Genomic DNA, 14,045 nt, shown 5'->3' on the forward strand with positions numbered 1-14,045 from the left:
ATCGTGTCATAAGGTCTAGATGTATTTATATTATATTCACCTCTTAGTAGGTGGCTGAGATGCTAGATAGACCTTCAACCATGTTTTTTTTTTTTTTTTTCCACATATAATTTATAAGCTGTAGGAAGACAATTTCTATTGTTCAAGAGTGCACATTTTATTGCAGGGTAGGCTATAGCAGGGCAGAGGTTCACGTGGGTCCAATGTTTGTTTTCTGGTTTTCTTGTTAATATCTCTAGCCCTCTGGTTAGGTCAGCCCCCTCCCTGATTATACTGAGACAGCACTATGTTGGTCTCCCTGTTAATGCCACTGTTACCCATCAATCAATTATACTCTTTCCTACCTAATAGCCAGCCCATAGTCTGCATTTAATGTTTAACCCCTTAAGGACCAGCGACGTACCCTGTATGTCGCTGGCCTTTTTTTGGGACTTGATTGTTTTATAGCGCGGTCTTGCCACCAGCGTTGAGACTGCTCTATTCCACAAAGCCTTCTGGAGGGAGGGCATTAATAGCGTGTTCTTGCTAGACTTGTGCTATTATGTCCTGAAAAAACCCTTAATGACCAGTGACATACAGGGTACATTGTGGTCATTAAGGGGTTAAACTGCTGTTCAGCATTTTAGTCGGTACCCCGTTCCTCTCCCCTAAGATCCTATTCTGCAGTCACTGCTATCACATATAGAGTAGTACAGCGTTACCTAGTCACTTGTTCTTCATATAGCACATTATAATATCGCCATTTTCTGTGTATCTGTCCATATGTCATTAACCAAATTAGTTCTCTGTTGGAATATTTAGGGTATCTCCTTAACCCATACATCCTTGTACTTATGTTAATATTCTACTTATATTGTTTAAGCACATATGTGTCGCATAATAACAGTTTCTATTTGGGGTCCAAAAGTGGCCCACTTTGTTATTTTGTTGTTTTCCCCCAACATTCCCTATCCTGATTTGAATTCTCCTCTGGGGGGTCCAAGAGAGACCTCTATTTTTCATTAAGGGAAATAATTTTCTCTGAAATGTATCAATTTTTAAGGGGATCTATCTTTATTAAAAACTTGAGGTTCATTTTGTTTTTGTATAACTGGGCTACTATCTGTATCTTTATCCTGACATTTACCATGTATATTCTTGTTGTGATCTCCATTTACTTTTGGAAATGTGGTATTATGTGCCTGTTTCATTTATTTATAACCTCAATAAAAAAAAAAAAAAAAAAAAAAAAAAAAAAATCAGATGAACTGTAAATTCAGCTTTAACAGCTGTTAGACCAAAGTCCAGGGTATATTTAGGTAGCTTTACAGGGCTCATCTCTTCCATAAGTAGCAGGTAAAGACATATATAATACAACCAGAGTCAGAGCAGACAAATTATGCGGCCATTCTCAGTCACTCCAGGCTCCGTCCCCCAATTTGTATTTATTTTAATTGTAGTATAATAGTTTAGTATAATAGTTATGTTAGGTTAATTGTTAGTTTAAACTTAGGTTTTTTTAATTTTACAGGTAAGTTTTTATTTATTTTTAGATAGGGATATTGTCATTTTAATTTAAAGTTAGGGGGTGATAGGTTTAGGGGCTAATAGTTAATTTATTGGTGGCAATGTGGGGGGACTGGTGGTTTAGGGGTTAATAGGTTTATTTAGTAGTGGCAATGTGGGGGGCTGGCGGTTTAGGGGTTAATAGGTTTAGTTAGTGGCGGCGATGTCGAGGAGCGGCGTAATAGGGGTTAATAACTTATAGTGGCGGGGATGTGGGCGGGCAGCAGATTAGGGGTTAATACGTTTTAAATAGTGTTTGCGATGCAGAAGGGTAGCGATTTAGGGGTTAATAGGTAGTTTAAGGGTGTTAGTGTATTTTGTAACACTTTAGTTATGAGTTTTGTGAAACAATTTTGTTACACAAAATCCATAACTACTGCTCTCAGATGGTGGTATGGATCGTGTCGGTATAGGCTGTAACGCAAGCGTTTTAGCCTCACCGTAAAACCGGCGCTATGGAAATCCCATGCAAAAATGCAATTATTTTTGAGTGCGGGATTGACGTTGTGTTACAGGCTAAAATGCTTGCGGTATAGCTATACCGACACGACTCTCCATAGTGCATTACTGCTTTTACGCTGAAATTGCCATTTTTTTCAGCGTTAAAACCACAACGCAAAAATTGTAATCTAGCCGAATGTTTTTAATGTACACAGCATTTTTATTACTATTAAATACAGTAGAATTGTATAATCAATTAATGCATAGTAAAAATGCAATGCAATAGCACTTTGGGTTAGATTTACCAAGCAGCCGATCCTGCTATCTACACCCGTACTTTCCGTCTCGCAGGAAATGTAAGTTAAGAAGCAGCAGTCATAAGACAGCTGCTCCTTAACTCGTTCGTCACCTCTGAGGTGGAGGACAGCAATCAGCCCGATCGGATACGATCGGGTTGATTGACACCCCCAGCTAGCGGCCAATTGGCTGCGAATGTACAAGGGGCGACATTGCACAAGCATTTCACATGATGTTGGCATCTATCAATATGCAGCAGACATGATCAGCTACAGCGGATCACGTCTTCCCGCACATTGATAAATCTACCCCTTTGTCTTAATTTTAAATGAGCAGTAGTTTTTTTTTGACAAATTTCCAAATTTATTTCAATTTACCTGCCACTCTTGTATCATGTGACAGCCAATCACAGATTTATATATGTATACACTTTAAACTCTTGCACATGCTCAGTAGTAGTTGGTGCCTCAGAAAGTATGCATATACAAAGGCTATGTACAAGAATTGATAATGAAATTTTGTTAAGATTACCTGCACTATCTGAATAATGAAGGTTTAATTTTGACTTCAGTGTTCTTTAACATTTTTAAGCTACTACTTTATGGAGTAATTTATTTTATGGTGTTTAAGGCATCCACTTGTTTACTAGTTGAAAGGAAGAGATAAAGCTTCCTATTAATTTGCATATGCTCCAGGGCTGAGTTATGATGTCAGTTTTATTCTTTCAGAAGTGGAGATATTTAATTGCACATTATTAAGTTAATGAATAGTACTACTGGAGTTTTATGTTTATTTGTTTAGGTTTCAGATTCCGCGCATTGTGTTATGTAAGTTCATTATTAGATGCCACATAGTTGTATACTATATACTTTAAATTATTACATTTATCTATATATTCAATGTTTGCTCAAGATATTGGTTCTACTAATTTCAGATATACTTAAAACAGTGGTGGATATATGGTGCGCAAATCTGCCCCTTGCAATACACACTAATCTGCTCCCATAAAGCAGATGATGCAAGAACTGGTACAAAGAAAAAGAGAGATGTGTGTATGCGCTAAACAGCTATGGGGATGATGAATAATCTATAAATATATATTAGTATATTTAGAGATATGAATTATGAAGGTATATATTATAAAAACACTTTGTGTGGCATAAAAATATAGTGTAGGTGTTACAGAGTCAACCTGTGCGACTGGTTTAAATCTAATATCCAAGCAACTAAAATGAATCAAATATCAAAGCAGTATGTATATCAAAATAAAATTTATTTATCTTAATTAAAATAACAATGAAATATTGTCTACTTATACTGTGATATTATGACCGGTCATATATAGTAACAAACTCTATGCTAAAACATAAAAAATAAGCTAAAAATAGCTGACTGTTTGTGCAGCTCAGTCTAAAATCATATTGGGATAGTAGCCCTATATGAAAGAGTAAATCCCCCTATGGAATCTAGGCTTCTATAACAGTGAGAGTTCCGTTTGGGAAAGAGGTAGATATCAAACTACCTAAGGATGAAGTATTGTTATGGCTCCGTTATAGGAGTAAACAGGTGTAAAAGTCCCGTATGGAGATATTGAAAGTTCCGTAATTGGCAGTTTCTGTGAAAATAGGTTGATACCTTCTTTTAGGAATACCCACTGACAACCACGCTGCAGGACCGCTACACCTCTATGGTGCCTACCTGCTCTTTAGTCGAGCTGAATCCTCCGTCAGGGTATGGCACAGGTGTCCGGCGCGGCTCACTACAGCTGGTGACGTCAGGAACGCTGGATGCGTGTCGAATGTAGGTCCGGTCTCGATGAAAAAACTCTGCGCAGAGTATTAGAAGTGGATCAAATAATCCCAACGAATCCTTTGCAATCCTTGTAGATAATTATATATTCTCACTTTGTAGTTGTTCTTCTAGGTCCATCAACGCGTTTCACCATATAGAATGGCTTTATCAAGATCTTGATAAAGCCATTCACAAACAGTCAGCTATTTTTAGCTTATTTTTTATGTTTTAGCATAGAGTTTGTTACTATATATGACCGGTCATAATATCACAGTATAAGTAGACAATATTTCATTGTTATTTTAATTAAGATAAATAAATTTTATTTTGATATACATACTGCTTTGATATTTGATTCATTTTAGTTGCTTGGATATTAGATTTAAACCAGTCGCACAGGTTGACTCTGTAACACCTACACTATATTTTTATGCCACACAAAGTGTTTTTATAATATATACCTTCATAATTTCAGATATACTCCTTACTCTATAAAGGAACAGTGGCATTACAAGGATGGACAAAAAATTCAACTTTGAAAGTATCCTTAGATGCAGTTTATTATCTCAGAAAAAGAGCCATAGTTCAATGGCACTGAGGTAGGAGCTAACCAGAGTTCTGAAATATGGATCCAAATTATCAAAGTCCTGTTAGAAAGATATACGTGTAGATTTAGAGTTTGGCGTTAGCTGTCAAAAGCAGCGTTAAGGGCTCCTATCGCTGCTTTTTACCGCCCGCTGGTATTTAGAGTCAGCCAGGAAAGGGTCTACCGCTCACTTCCTTTCCGCGACTCCAGGCTACCGCAGATCCCCTTACGTCAATTGCGTATCATATCTTTTCTATGGGATTTGCCTTACGCTGGTATTTGGAGTCTTGGAAGAAGTGAGCGGTACAGCCTCTACCGACAAGACTCCTACCGCCAAAAAAAGTCAGTAGTTAAGAGCTTTATGGGCTAACATGGGAACATAAAGCTGCTAACTACTGTGCTACAAAGTATACTAACACCCATAAACTACCTATGTACCCCTAAACCGAGCCACCCCCACATCGCCAACCCTATAATACAATTTTTTAACCCCTAATCTGCCGACCGTACACCGCCGCCACCTACATTATAGCTATGAACCCCTAATCTGCTGCCCCTAACATCGCCGACACCTATATTATATTTATTACCCCCTAATCTGCCCCCCCCCCCCAACGTCGCAGCTACCTTACCTACACTTATTAACCCTAATCTGCCAACCGGACCTCGCCACCACTATAATAAATGTATTAAAGGGACAGTCAAGTATAAATTAAACTTTCATTATTCAGATAGGACTTTTAATTTTAATTGACTTTCCAATTTACTTTTATCATCAAATTTGCTTTTTTCTCTTGGTATTCTTAGATTGAACTAAACCTAGGTAGGCTCATATGCTAATTTCTAAGCCTTTGAGGGCTGCCTCTTATCACATGCTTTTTAAATCTCTTTTCAACACAAAGAGACAGAAAGTACACTTGGGCTATATAGATAACACTGTGTATAGGCACAGAAAGTTATTTAAGATCTAGCACAATGCAATGCTAAACTTAAGACAATAGATAATAAACAGTCACAGTCATGTGATCAGGGGGCTGGAAGAAGGTTCCTAGATACAAGGGAATCACAAAGGTAAAATGTACATTAATATAACTGTGTTGGTTATGCAAAACTGGGGAATGAGTAATAAAGGGATTATCTATCTTTTAAAACAATAACAATTCTATGGTTGACTGTCCCTTTAACCTCTAAACCGCCGCACTCCCGCCTCGCAAACACTATAATACATTTTATTAACCCCTAATCTGCCCTCCCTAACATCACCGCCACCTACCTAAAATTATTAACCCCTAATCTCCCGCCCGCAATGTCGCCGCTACTATAATAAAGTTATTAACCCCTAAATCTAACTCTAACCCTAACACCCCCCTAACTTAAATATAATTTAAATTAAACAAAATAATATTCATATAATTAAATAAATTAATCCTATTTAAAACTAAATACTTACCTATAAAATAAACCCTAATATAGCTACAATATAACTAATAGTTACATTGTAGTTATTTCAGGATTTATATTTATTTTACAGGCAACTTTGTATTTATTTTAACTAGGTACAATAGCTATTAAATAGTTATTAACTATTTAATAGCTATCTAGTTAAAATAAGTACAAAATTACCTTTAAAATAAATCCTAACACCTAACACTACACTATCATTAAATTAATTAAATAAATAAACTACAATTAGCTAAACTAAAATACAATTAAATAAACTAATCTATAATACAAAAAACAAACAAACACTAAATTACAAAAAATAAAACAAAATTACAAGAAGTTTAAACTAATTGCACCTAATCTAAGCCCCCTAATAAAATAAAAAATTGCCCCAAATAAAAAAATGCCCTACCCTATTCTAAATTACAAAAGTAATCAGCTGTTTTACCAGCCCTTAAAAGGGCTTTTTGCGGGGCATTGCCCCAAAGTAATCAGCTCTTTTACCTGAAAATAAAAATACAATACCCCCCCACCACTCACATACCCCCTACTCTAACCCACCCAAACCCCCCTTAAAAAAAAACTATCGCTAACCCCCTGAAGATCATCCTACCTTGAGTCGTCTTCACCCAGCCGAGCCGAATTCTTCATCCAAGGTGCGCAGAGGAGGTCCTTCATCCGGTAGAAGTCTTCATCCAGGCGGCGTCTTCAAACTTCATCCATCCGGAGTGGAGCGATCTTCAAAGGAGCCGATGCGGAGCCATCCTCTTCAACCAACGACTTCCCGACGAATGAAGGTTCCTTTAAGGGACGTCATCCAAGATGGCGTCCCTTCAATTCCGATTGGCTGATAGGATTCTATCAGCCAATCAGAAATAAGGTAGGAAAAATCTGATTGGCTGATACAATCAGCCAATCGTATTGAGCTTGCATTCTATTGGCTGATTGGAACAGCCAATAGAATGCGAGCTCAATACGATTGGCTAATTGGATCAGCCAATCGGATTGAACTTCAATCTGATTGACTGATTGCATCAGCCAATTAGATTTTTCCTACCTTAATTCCGATTGGCTGATAGAATCCTATCAGCCAATTGGAATTGAAGGGACGCCATCTTGGATGACGTCCCTTAAAAGAACCTTCATTCATCAGGAAGTCGTCAGTTGAAGAGGATGGCTCCGCGTCGGCTCCTTTGAAGATGGCTCCACTCCGGATGGATGAAGATTGAAGACGCCGCCTGGATGAAGACTTCTACCGGATGAAGGACCTCCTCTGTGCACCTAGGATGAAGAATTCGGCTCGGCTGGGTGAAGACGACTTAAGGTAGGATGATCTTCAGGGGGTTAGCGATAGGTTTATTTAAGGGGGGTTTGGGTGGGTTAGAGTAGGGGTATGTGGGTGGTGGGTTGTAATGTTGGGGGGGTATTTTTATTTTCAAATTACTTTTGTAATTTAGAATAGGGTAGGGCATTTTTTTATTTTGGGGGGATTTTTTATTTTATTAGGGGGCTTAGATTAGGTGTAATTAGTTTAAACTTCTTGTATTTTTTTTTATTTTTTGTAATTTAGTTTTTTTTGTATTATAGATTAGTTTATTTAATTGTATTTTAGTTTAGCTAATTGTAGTTTATTTATTTAATTAATTTAATGATAGTGTAGTGTTAGGTGTATTTGTAACTTAGGTTAGGATTTATTTTAAAGGTAATTTTGTACTTATTTTAACTAGGTAGCTATTAAATAGTTATTAACTATTTAATAGCTATTGTACCTAGTTAAAATAAATACAAAGTTGCCTGTAAAATAAATATAAATCCTGAAATAGCTACAATGTAACTATTAGTTATATTGTAGCTATATTAGGGTTTATTTTATAGGTACGTATTTAGTTTTAAATAGGATTAATTTATTTAATTATAGGAATATTATTTCGTTTAATTTAAATTATATTTATGTTAGGGGCATGTTAGGGTTAGAGTTAGGTTTAGGGGTTAATAACTTTATTATAGTAGCGGCGACGTTGCGGGCGGAAGATTAGGGGTTAATAATTGTAGGTAGGTGGCGGCGATGTTAGGGAGGGCAGATTAGGGGTTAGTAAAATTTATTATAGTGTTTGCGAGGCAGGAGTGCGGCGGTTTAGGGGTTAATACATTTATTATAGTGGCGGCAAGGTCCGGTCGGCAGATTAGGGGTTAATAAGTGTAGGTAGGTGGCGGCATCATTGGGGGGGCAGATTAGTGGTTAGAATGAATATAATATAGGTGTCGGCGATGTTAGAGGCAGCAGATTAGTGGTTAATAAGTGTAGGTAGGTGACGGCGACATTGGAGGGGCAGATTAGGGGTTTATAAATATAATATAGGTTTTGGCGATGTTAGGGGCAGCAGATTAGGGGTTCATAGGGATAATGTAGGTTGCGGCGGTGTCTGGATCGGCAGATTAGGGGTTAATAGTATAATGCAGGTGTCAGAGATAGCGGGGGCGGCAGTTTAGGGGTTAATAAGTGTAAGGTTAGGGGTGTTTAGACTCGGGGTTCATGTTAAGGTTTTAGGTGCAGACTTAGAGAGTGTTTCCCCATAGGAAACAATGGGGCTGCGTTAGGAGCTGAACGCTGCTTTTTTGCAGGTGTTAGGTTTTTTTCCAGCCAGCTCAGCCCCATTGTATCCTATGGGGATATCGTGCATGCGCATGTTTTTCCAGCTTACCGCTAACGTAAGCAACGCTGGTATTGAGAGTTGAAATGGAGCTAAATTATGCTCAAAGCTCCCTTTTCTGAGCCTAACGCAGCCACTCAGACAACTCTAAATACCAGCGTTGTTTAAAGGATGCGCTGGGAAAAAAAGCAGCGTTAGCACCGCGGGTCTTTACCGACAAAACTCTAAATCTAGGCGATAGAATCTATAAAGCAGGACTATTTCTGGTGATAGCAAAATAACTCCCAGACAATTTGAATATGCTTCTAAGCATAAATATTCATAATTTACTGTTTGTTTGAATTCAGACGCCAAACACATACAGTACATGAAACAATGCTTTAAAACTATAGTTTAAATCTATCTTGTTTTATGTACAAACATAGTGTAAGGATTCACAAAACAATCTCCTTTAAAACATGGTAAGGATGGTAGCAATAACAGGTACTGAAACACCTTAAAGGGGCATGAAACCCCAAAAATTACTTTCATGATGAGATACAGAATACCATTTTAAGCAAATTTCTTATTTATTCTATTATTCTCTTGGTATTCTTTGTTAAAAAGCATACCTAGGTAGGCTCAGGAGCTGGAACTAGCTGCTGATTGGTGGCTGCATATTTATACCTCTTATCATTGAATTACCAATGTGTTCAGCTCACTACCAGTAGTGCATTGCTGCTCCTTTAACAAAGAATACCAAGAGAATGAAGCAAAGTTGATAATAGAAGTAAATTGGCCATTTTTTAAAATTGTATGCTTTATATGAATAATGAAATAATTTGTTTGGTTTTCACATCCCTTTAAATGACTGATTGAAAAGACAAAGTATTATAATTGCTATAAAGCACACAAAAAATATTCCTATATGCTGTTTGCACATAAACATAAAAATACGTATAAAACTTGGTTACCTCTGTTTGAGCATTGGACAAATTAATTCAGTACTTACTGTGAACTGCAGTTGTCACACTTCTTTTATAGGTTATACCTGTAAACAAGAACACAGAACGCAATCTAGAGAAAATGAAGCATTTCAAGCAACGATACAGAAATGTAGAATATACGATATATAAGCTATTTTTATTTGTATTATATTTGTTAAAGGGTTTCTTTTATCTCACTCACTACGCGTCCATACTTTTCTCTTACACTTTTGTAATTAGTGATGTGCTAACAAGATCATTAAGTGGCCATAGAGATGAAAAGTGCATTAAGAAATAGTTTAAATACTAACTCAATAACTCAGAAGAAATTATATATATATATATATATATATATATATATATATATATATACACATCAGATAGAGATTTATTTTAAATTAGTGAGGAACAAAACTATTTCAATTATTTCTATTTTTAAATTAACAAAAAGTGGTATTAACAATGTTTGAAATTGATATGGTATATGACAAAATGTTTGACTGGGAAGGGCTCAAAGGTGTATATATATGTGTGTGTTTGCATGTGTTTGTGTGTGTGTTTGTGTGTGAATGTGTTTGTGTGTTTGTGCGTAGGAAGTAGAATGCCCCAAATTTAGGATTGAGAGTATCAAATCAAATTAGTGTGCAAGCAGTGCAAGGTTGCGCTAGTACAGAATCAATATATTCCACAAGTATAGTACAGGACATAAAAAGGCCCCAAAATCAGCATGAAACTAAGTACTGATGAGTTCCTTAGGATCCCTAATCATCCTGAATCGATCCAATACAATCGGGATGATTGACACCCCCTGCTAGTGGCCGATTGGCTGTGAGTGTGCAGAGGGCAGCATTGCACAAGCATTTCACAAGAAATGCTTGTGCATTGTTAAATGCAGACAATGTATGCTGTCTGCATTTAGCGAGGTCGAGCAGACATGATTCGCTACAGTGAATCATGTCTGCTCACCCTTTAATAAACCTACCCCGATGTACCACCTGGGCTAATCAACATGAAACCTGCCCAATGTTATTCTATGTGAGTATAGACATGAAAATGCATTGTAGCGCCTGGGGTAAACCTAGGGTTGCCACCCACCCCGGTTTCACCGGGACAGTCCCGGTCTGAGGCTCTGTGTCCCGTGTCCCGGAATTAGCCTCAAATGCCCCGGGCTAAGTGCTCCCCTGGCGCAGCAGTGAGCACAGACTTTACAAAAAATAAGCTGGCCAGAGGAGGGCTTATCCCGGGGTTACTAACCAGGTAGGTGGAGTCTGCAGGAGAGACGGAGGATGATGTGGGAGTGGGACAGTTGAAGGGGGGAACAGGGTCCAGGAGGGGAGTCGTCACATCCTGCAGCAGAGTGGCAGAGAGACAGGACATTGCACGTATCCGCCCGCCCGTTACACCAGTTACCCGCCCACCAGTTACCCAAGTCCAGTCACACAGGTTCACGATGCCCCCAAGCTTAGCAATCCCAGGTAATGCGCGGTCTCATCTCCATATTTCTCATCTCCAAACACTGCTCCAATAATTTTGTAAAGTTGTCGCCCAAAAGTTAGTGTCAATTATATTTTCTCTTAAACTTGTTAATTTGAGTTTAACTTTTCTAAATAATTTTCTCGGCTATACTTACAGCACTATTTTACTTGGTATTGGGGTTTCAACTTGGTGTGTGTGTGTGTGTATATATATATATAAATTAATTTCATAATGAATTTGAGGCCACACCCCAAGCCACACCCTCTCCACGCCCACTTAAAAAGTGTCCAGGAATTTTTGGGCAAAAGGTAACAACCCTAGGTAAACCACATGACTTGTAGTTCAATTTGTCTTTGATTAGACAATGACAGCACAGATATGATAAAGCACAGACATATGATGAAGCACAGACCCATGACCCAACATACAGAACTCAGACACCTGACAAAGCATAGACTCAGACATATAAGTAGTCACTGACATAAAGAAAACAGCACACACACAAGACACAGCACAGATATATAGGAATTAACTGACTTGTGTTGCAGCACAGACACATGACACAGCACAGACATATAGGAAATCAGTGACAAATAATACAGCACAGAAATAGGAAATCACTGACTCATGTTACAGCACAGACACATAATACAGCACAGACATATAGGAAATCACTGACTCATGTTACAGCACAGACACATAATGCAGCAGACATATAGGAAATCACTGACTCATGTTACAGCACAGGAACATAATACAGCAGACATATAGGAAATCACTGACTCATGTTACAACATAGATACATAATACAGCATAGACATAGGAAATCACTGACTCATCTTACAGCACAGACACATAATACAGCAGACATATAGGAAATCACTGACTCGTGTTACAACATAGATACATAATACAGCACAGACATATAGGAAATAACTGACACATGTTACAGCACAGACACATAATACATCATAGACATAGGAAATCACTGACTCATGTTACAGCACAGGCATATAATACAGCACAGACATAGGAAATCACTGACTCATGTTACAGCACAGACACATAACACAGTACAGACATATAGGAATAGACATATAGGAAATCACTGATTAATGATACAGCACAGACATATAGGAAATCCCTGATTAATGATACAGCACAGACACATGACACAGCACAGACATATAGGAAATCACTGACTAATGTTATAGCATAGTCACATTACACAGCACAGACATATAGGAAATCACTAACTAATGTTATAGCATAGTCACATTACACACCACAGACATATAGGAAATCACTGATTCATGTTACAACACAAACATAATACAGCACAGACATATAGGAAATCACTGACTTATGTTACAGCACAGACAAATAATATAGCACAGACATAAAGGACATCACTGATTAATGTTATAGCACATGCACATGTTGCAGCATAGCCATACGGCATAGTCACATGACACAGCACAAGCATATAGGAAATCACTGACTCATGTTACAGCACAGACACATAGGAAATCCTTGACTAATGTTACAGCACAGACACATAATACAGCACAGACATATAGGAAATCACTGACTAATGTTTCAGCATAGTCACATTACACAGCACAGACATATAGGAAATCACTGATTCATGTTACAACACAAACATAATACAGCACAGACATATAGGAAATTACTGACTCATGTTACAGCACAGATACATGACACAGCCCAGACATATAAGAATAGACATATAGGAAATAACTGACTCAGGTTACAGTACAGACACATGACACATCACAGACACATAGGAAATTACTGACCCATGATACAGCAGAGACATATAGGAAATCACTGACTCATGTTACAGCGCAGACAAATAATACAGCACAGACATAAAGGAAATTCCTGACTAATGTTACAGCACAGACACATAATACAGCACAGACATATAGGAAATCCCTGACTAATGTTACAGCACAGACACATAATACAGCACAGATATATAGGAAATCCCTGACTAATGTTACAGCACAGACACACGACACAGCACAGACATATAGGGGAAATCAGTGACTCATGTTACAGCACAAACACATAATACAGCACAGACCTATAGGAAATCACTGATTCATGTTACAGCACAGACACACGACACAGCACAGACATATAGGGGAAATCAGTGACTCATGTTACAGCACAAACACATAATACAGCATAGACATATAGGAAATCACTGATTAATGTTACAGCACAGACATACGACACAGCACAGACATATAGGAAATCACTAACTAATGTTACAGCATAGTCACATTACACAGCACAGACATATAGGAAATCACTAATTCATGTTACAACACAAACATAATACAGCACAGACATATAGGAAATTACTGACTAATGTTACAGCACAGACCCATGACACAGCACAGACATATAAGAATATACATATAGGAAATAACTGACTCAGGTTACAGTAGAGACACATGACACATCACAGACACATAGGAAATCACTGACCCACGATACAGCAGAGACATATAGGAAATCCCTGACTAATGTTACAGCACAGACACACGACACAGCACAGACATATAGGGGAAATCAGTGACTCATGTTACAGCACAAACACGTAATACAGCACAGACCTATAGGAAATCACTGATTCATGTTACAGCACAGACACACGACACAGCACAGACATATAGGGGAAATCAGTGACTCATGTTACAGCACAAACACATAATACAGCATAGACATATAGGAAATCACTGATTAATGTTACAGCACAGACACACGGCACAGAACAGACATATAGGAAATCACTGACTAATGTTACAGCATAGTCAC

At 37.8% G+C, this 14,045-nt stretch overlaps 1 protein-coding gene across 1 annotated transcript in view; it reads right to left on the reverse strand.

The window, feature by feature from the left end:
• Positions 1-14,045, reverse strand: part of OC90 (otoconin 90) — a 177,446-nt gene that overhangs the window by 37,516 nt on the left and 125,885 nt on the right. Inside the window, exon 13 of the mRNA XM_053715947.1 lies at positions 9,746-9,784. Within this exon, the coding sequence (XP_053571922.1) occupies positions 9,746-9,784 (39 nt within the window). The remainder of the gene's footprint in view (positions 1-9,745; positions 9,785-14,045) is intronic.

This window comes from Bombina bombina, chromosome 5 (assembly GCF_027579735.1).
Source record: "Bombina bombina isolate aBomBom1 chromosome 5, aBomBom1.pri, whole genome shotgun sequence".
NCBI classification, from domain to species: domain Eukaryota; kingdom Metazoa; phylum Chordata; class Amphibia; order Anura; family Bombinatoridae; genus Bombina; species Bombina bombina.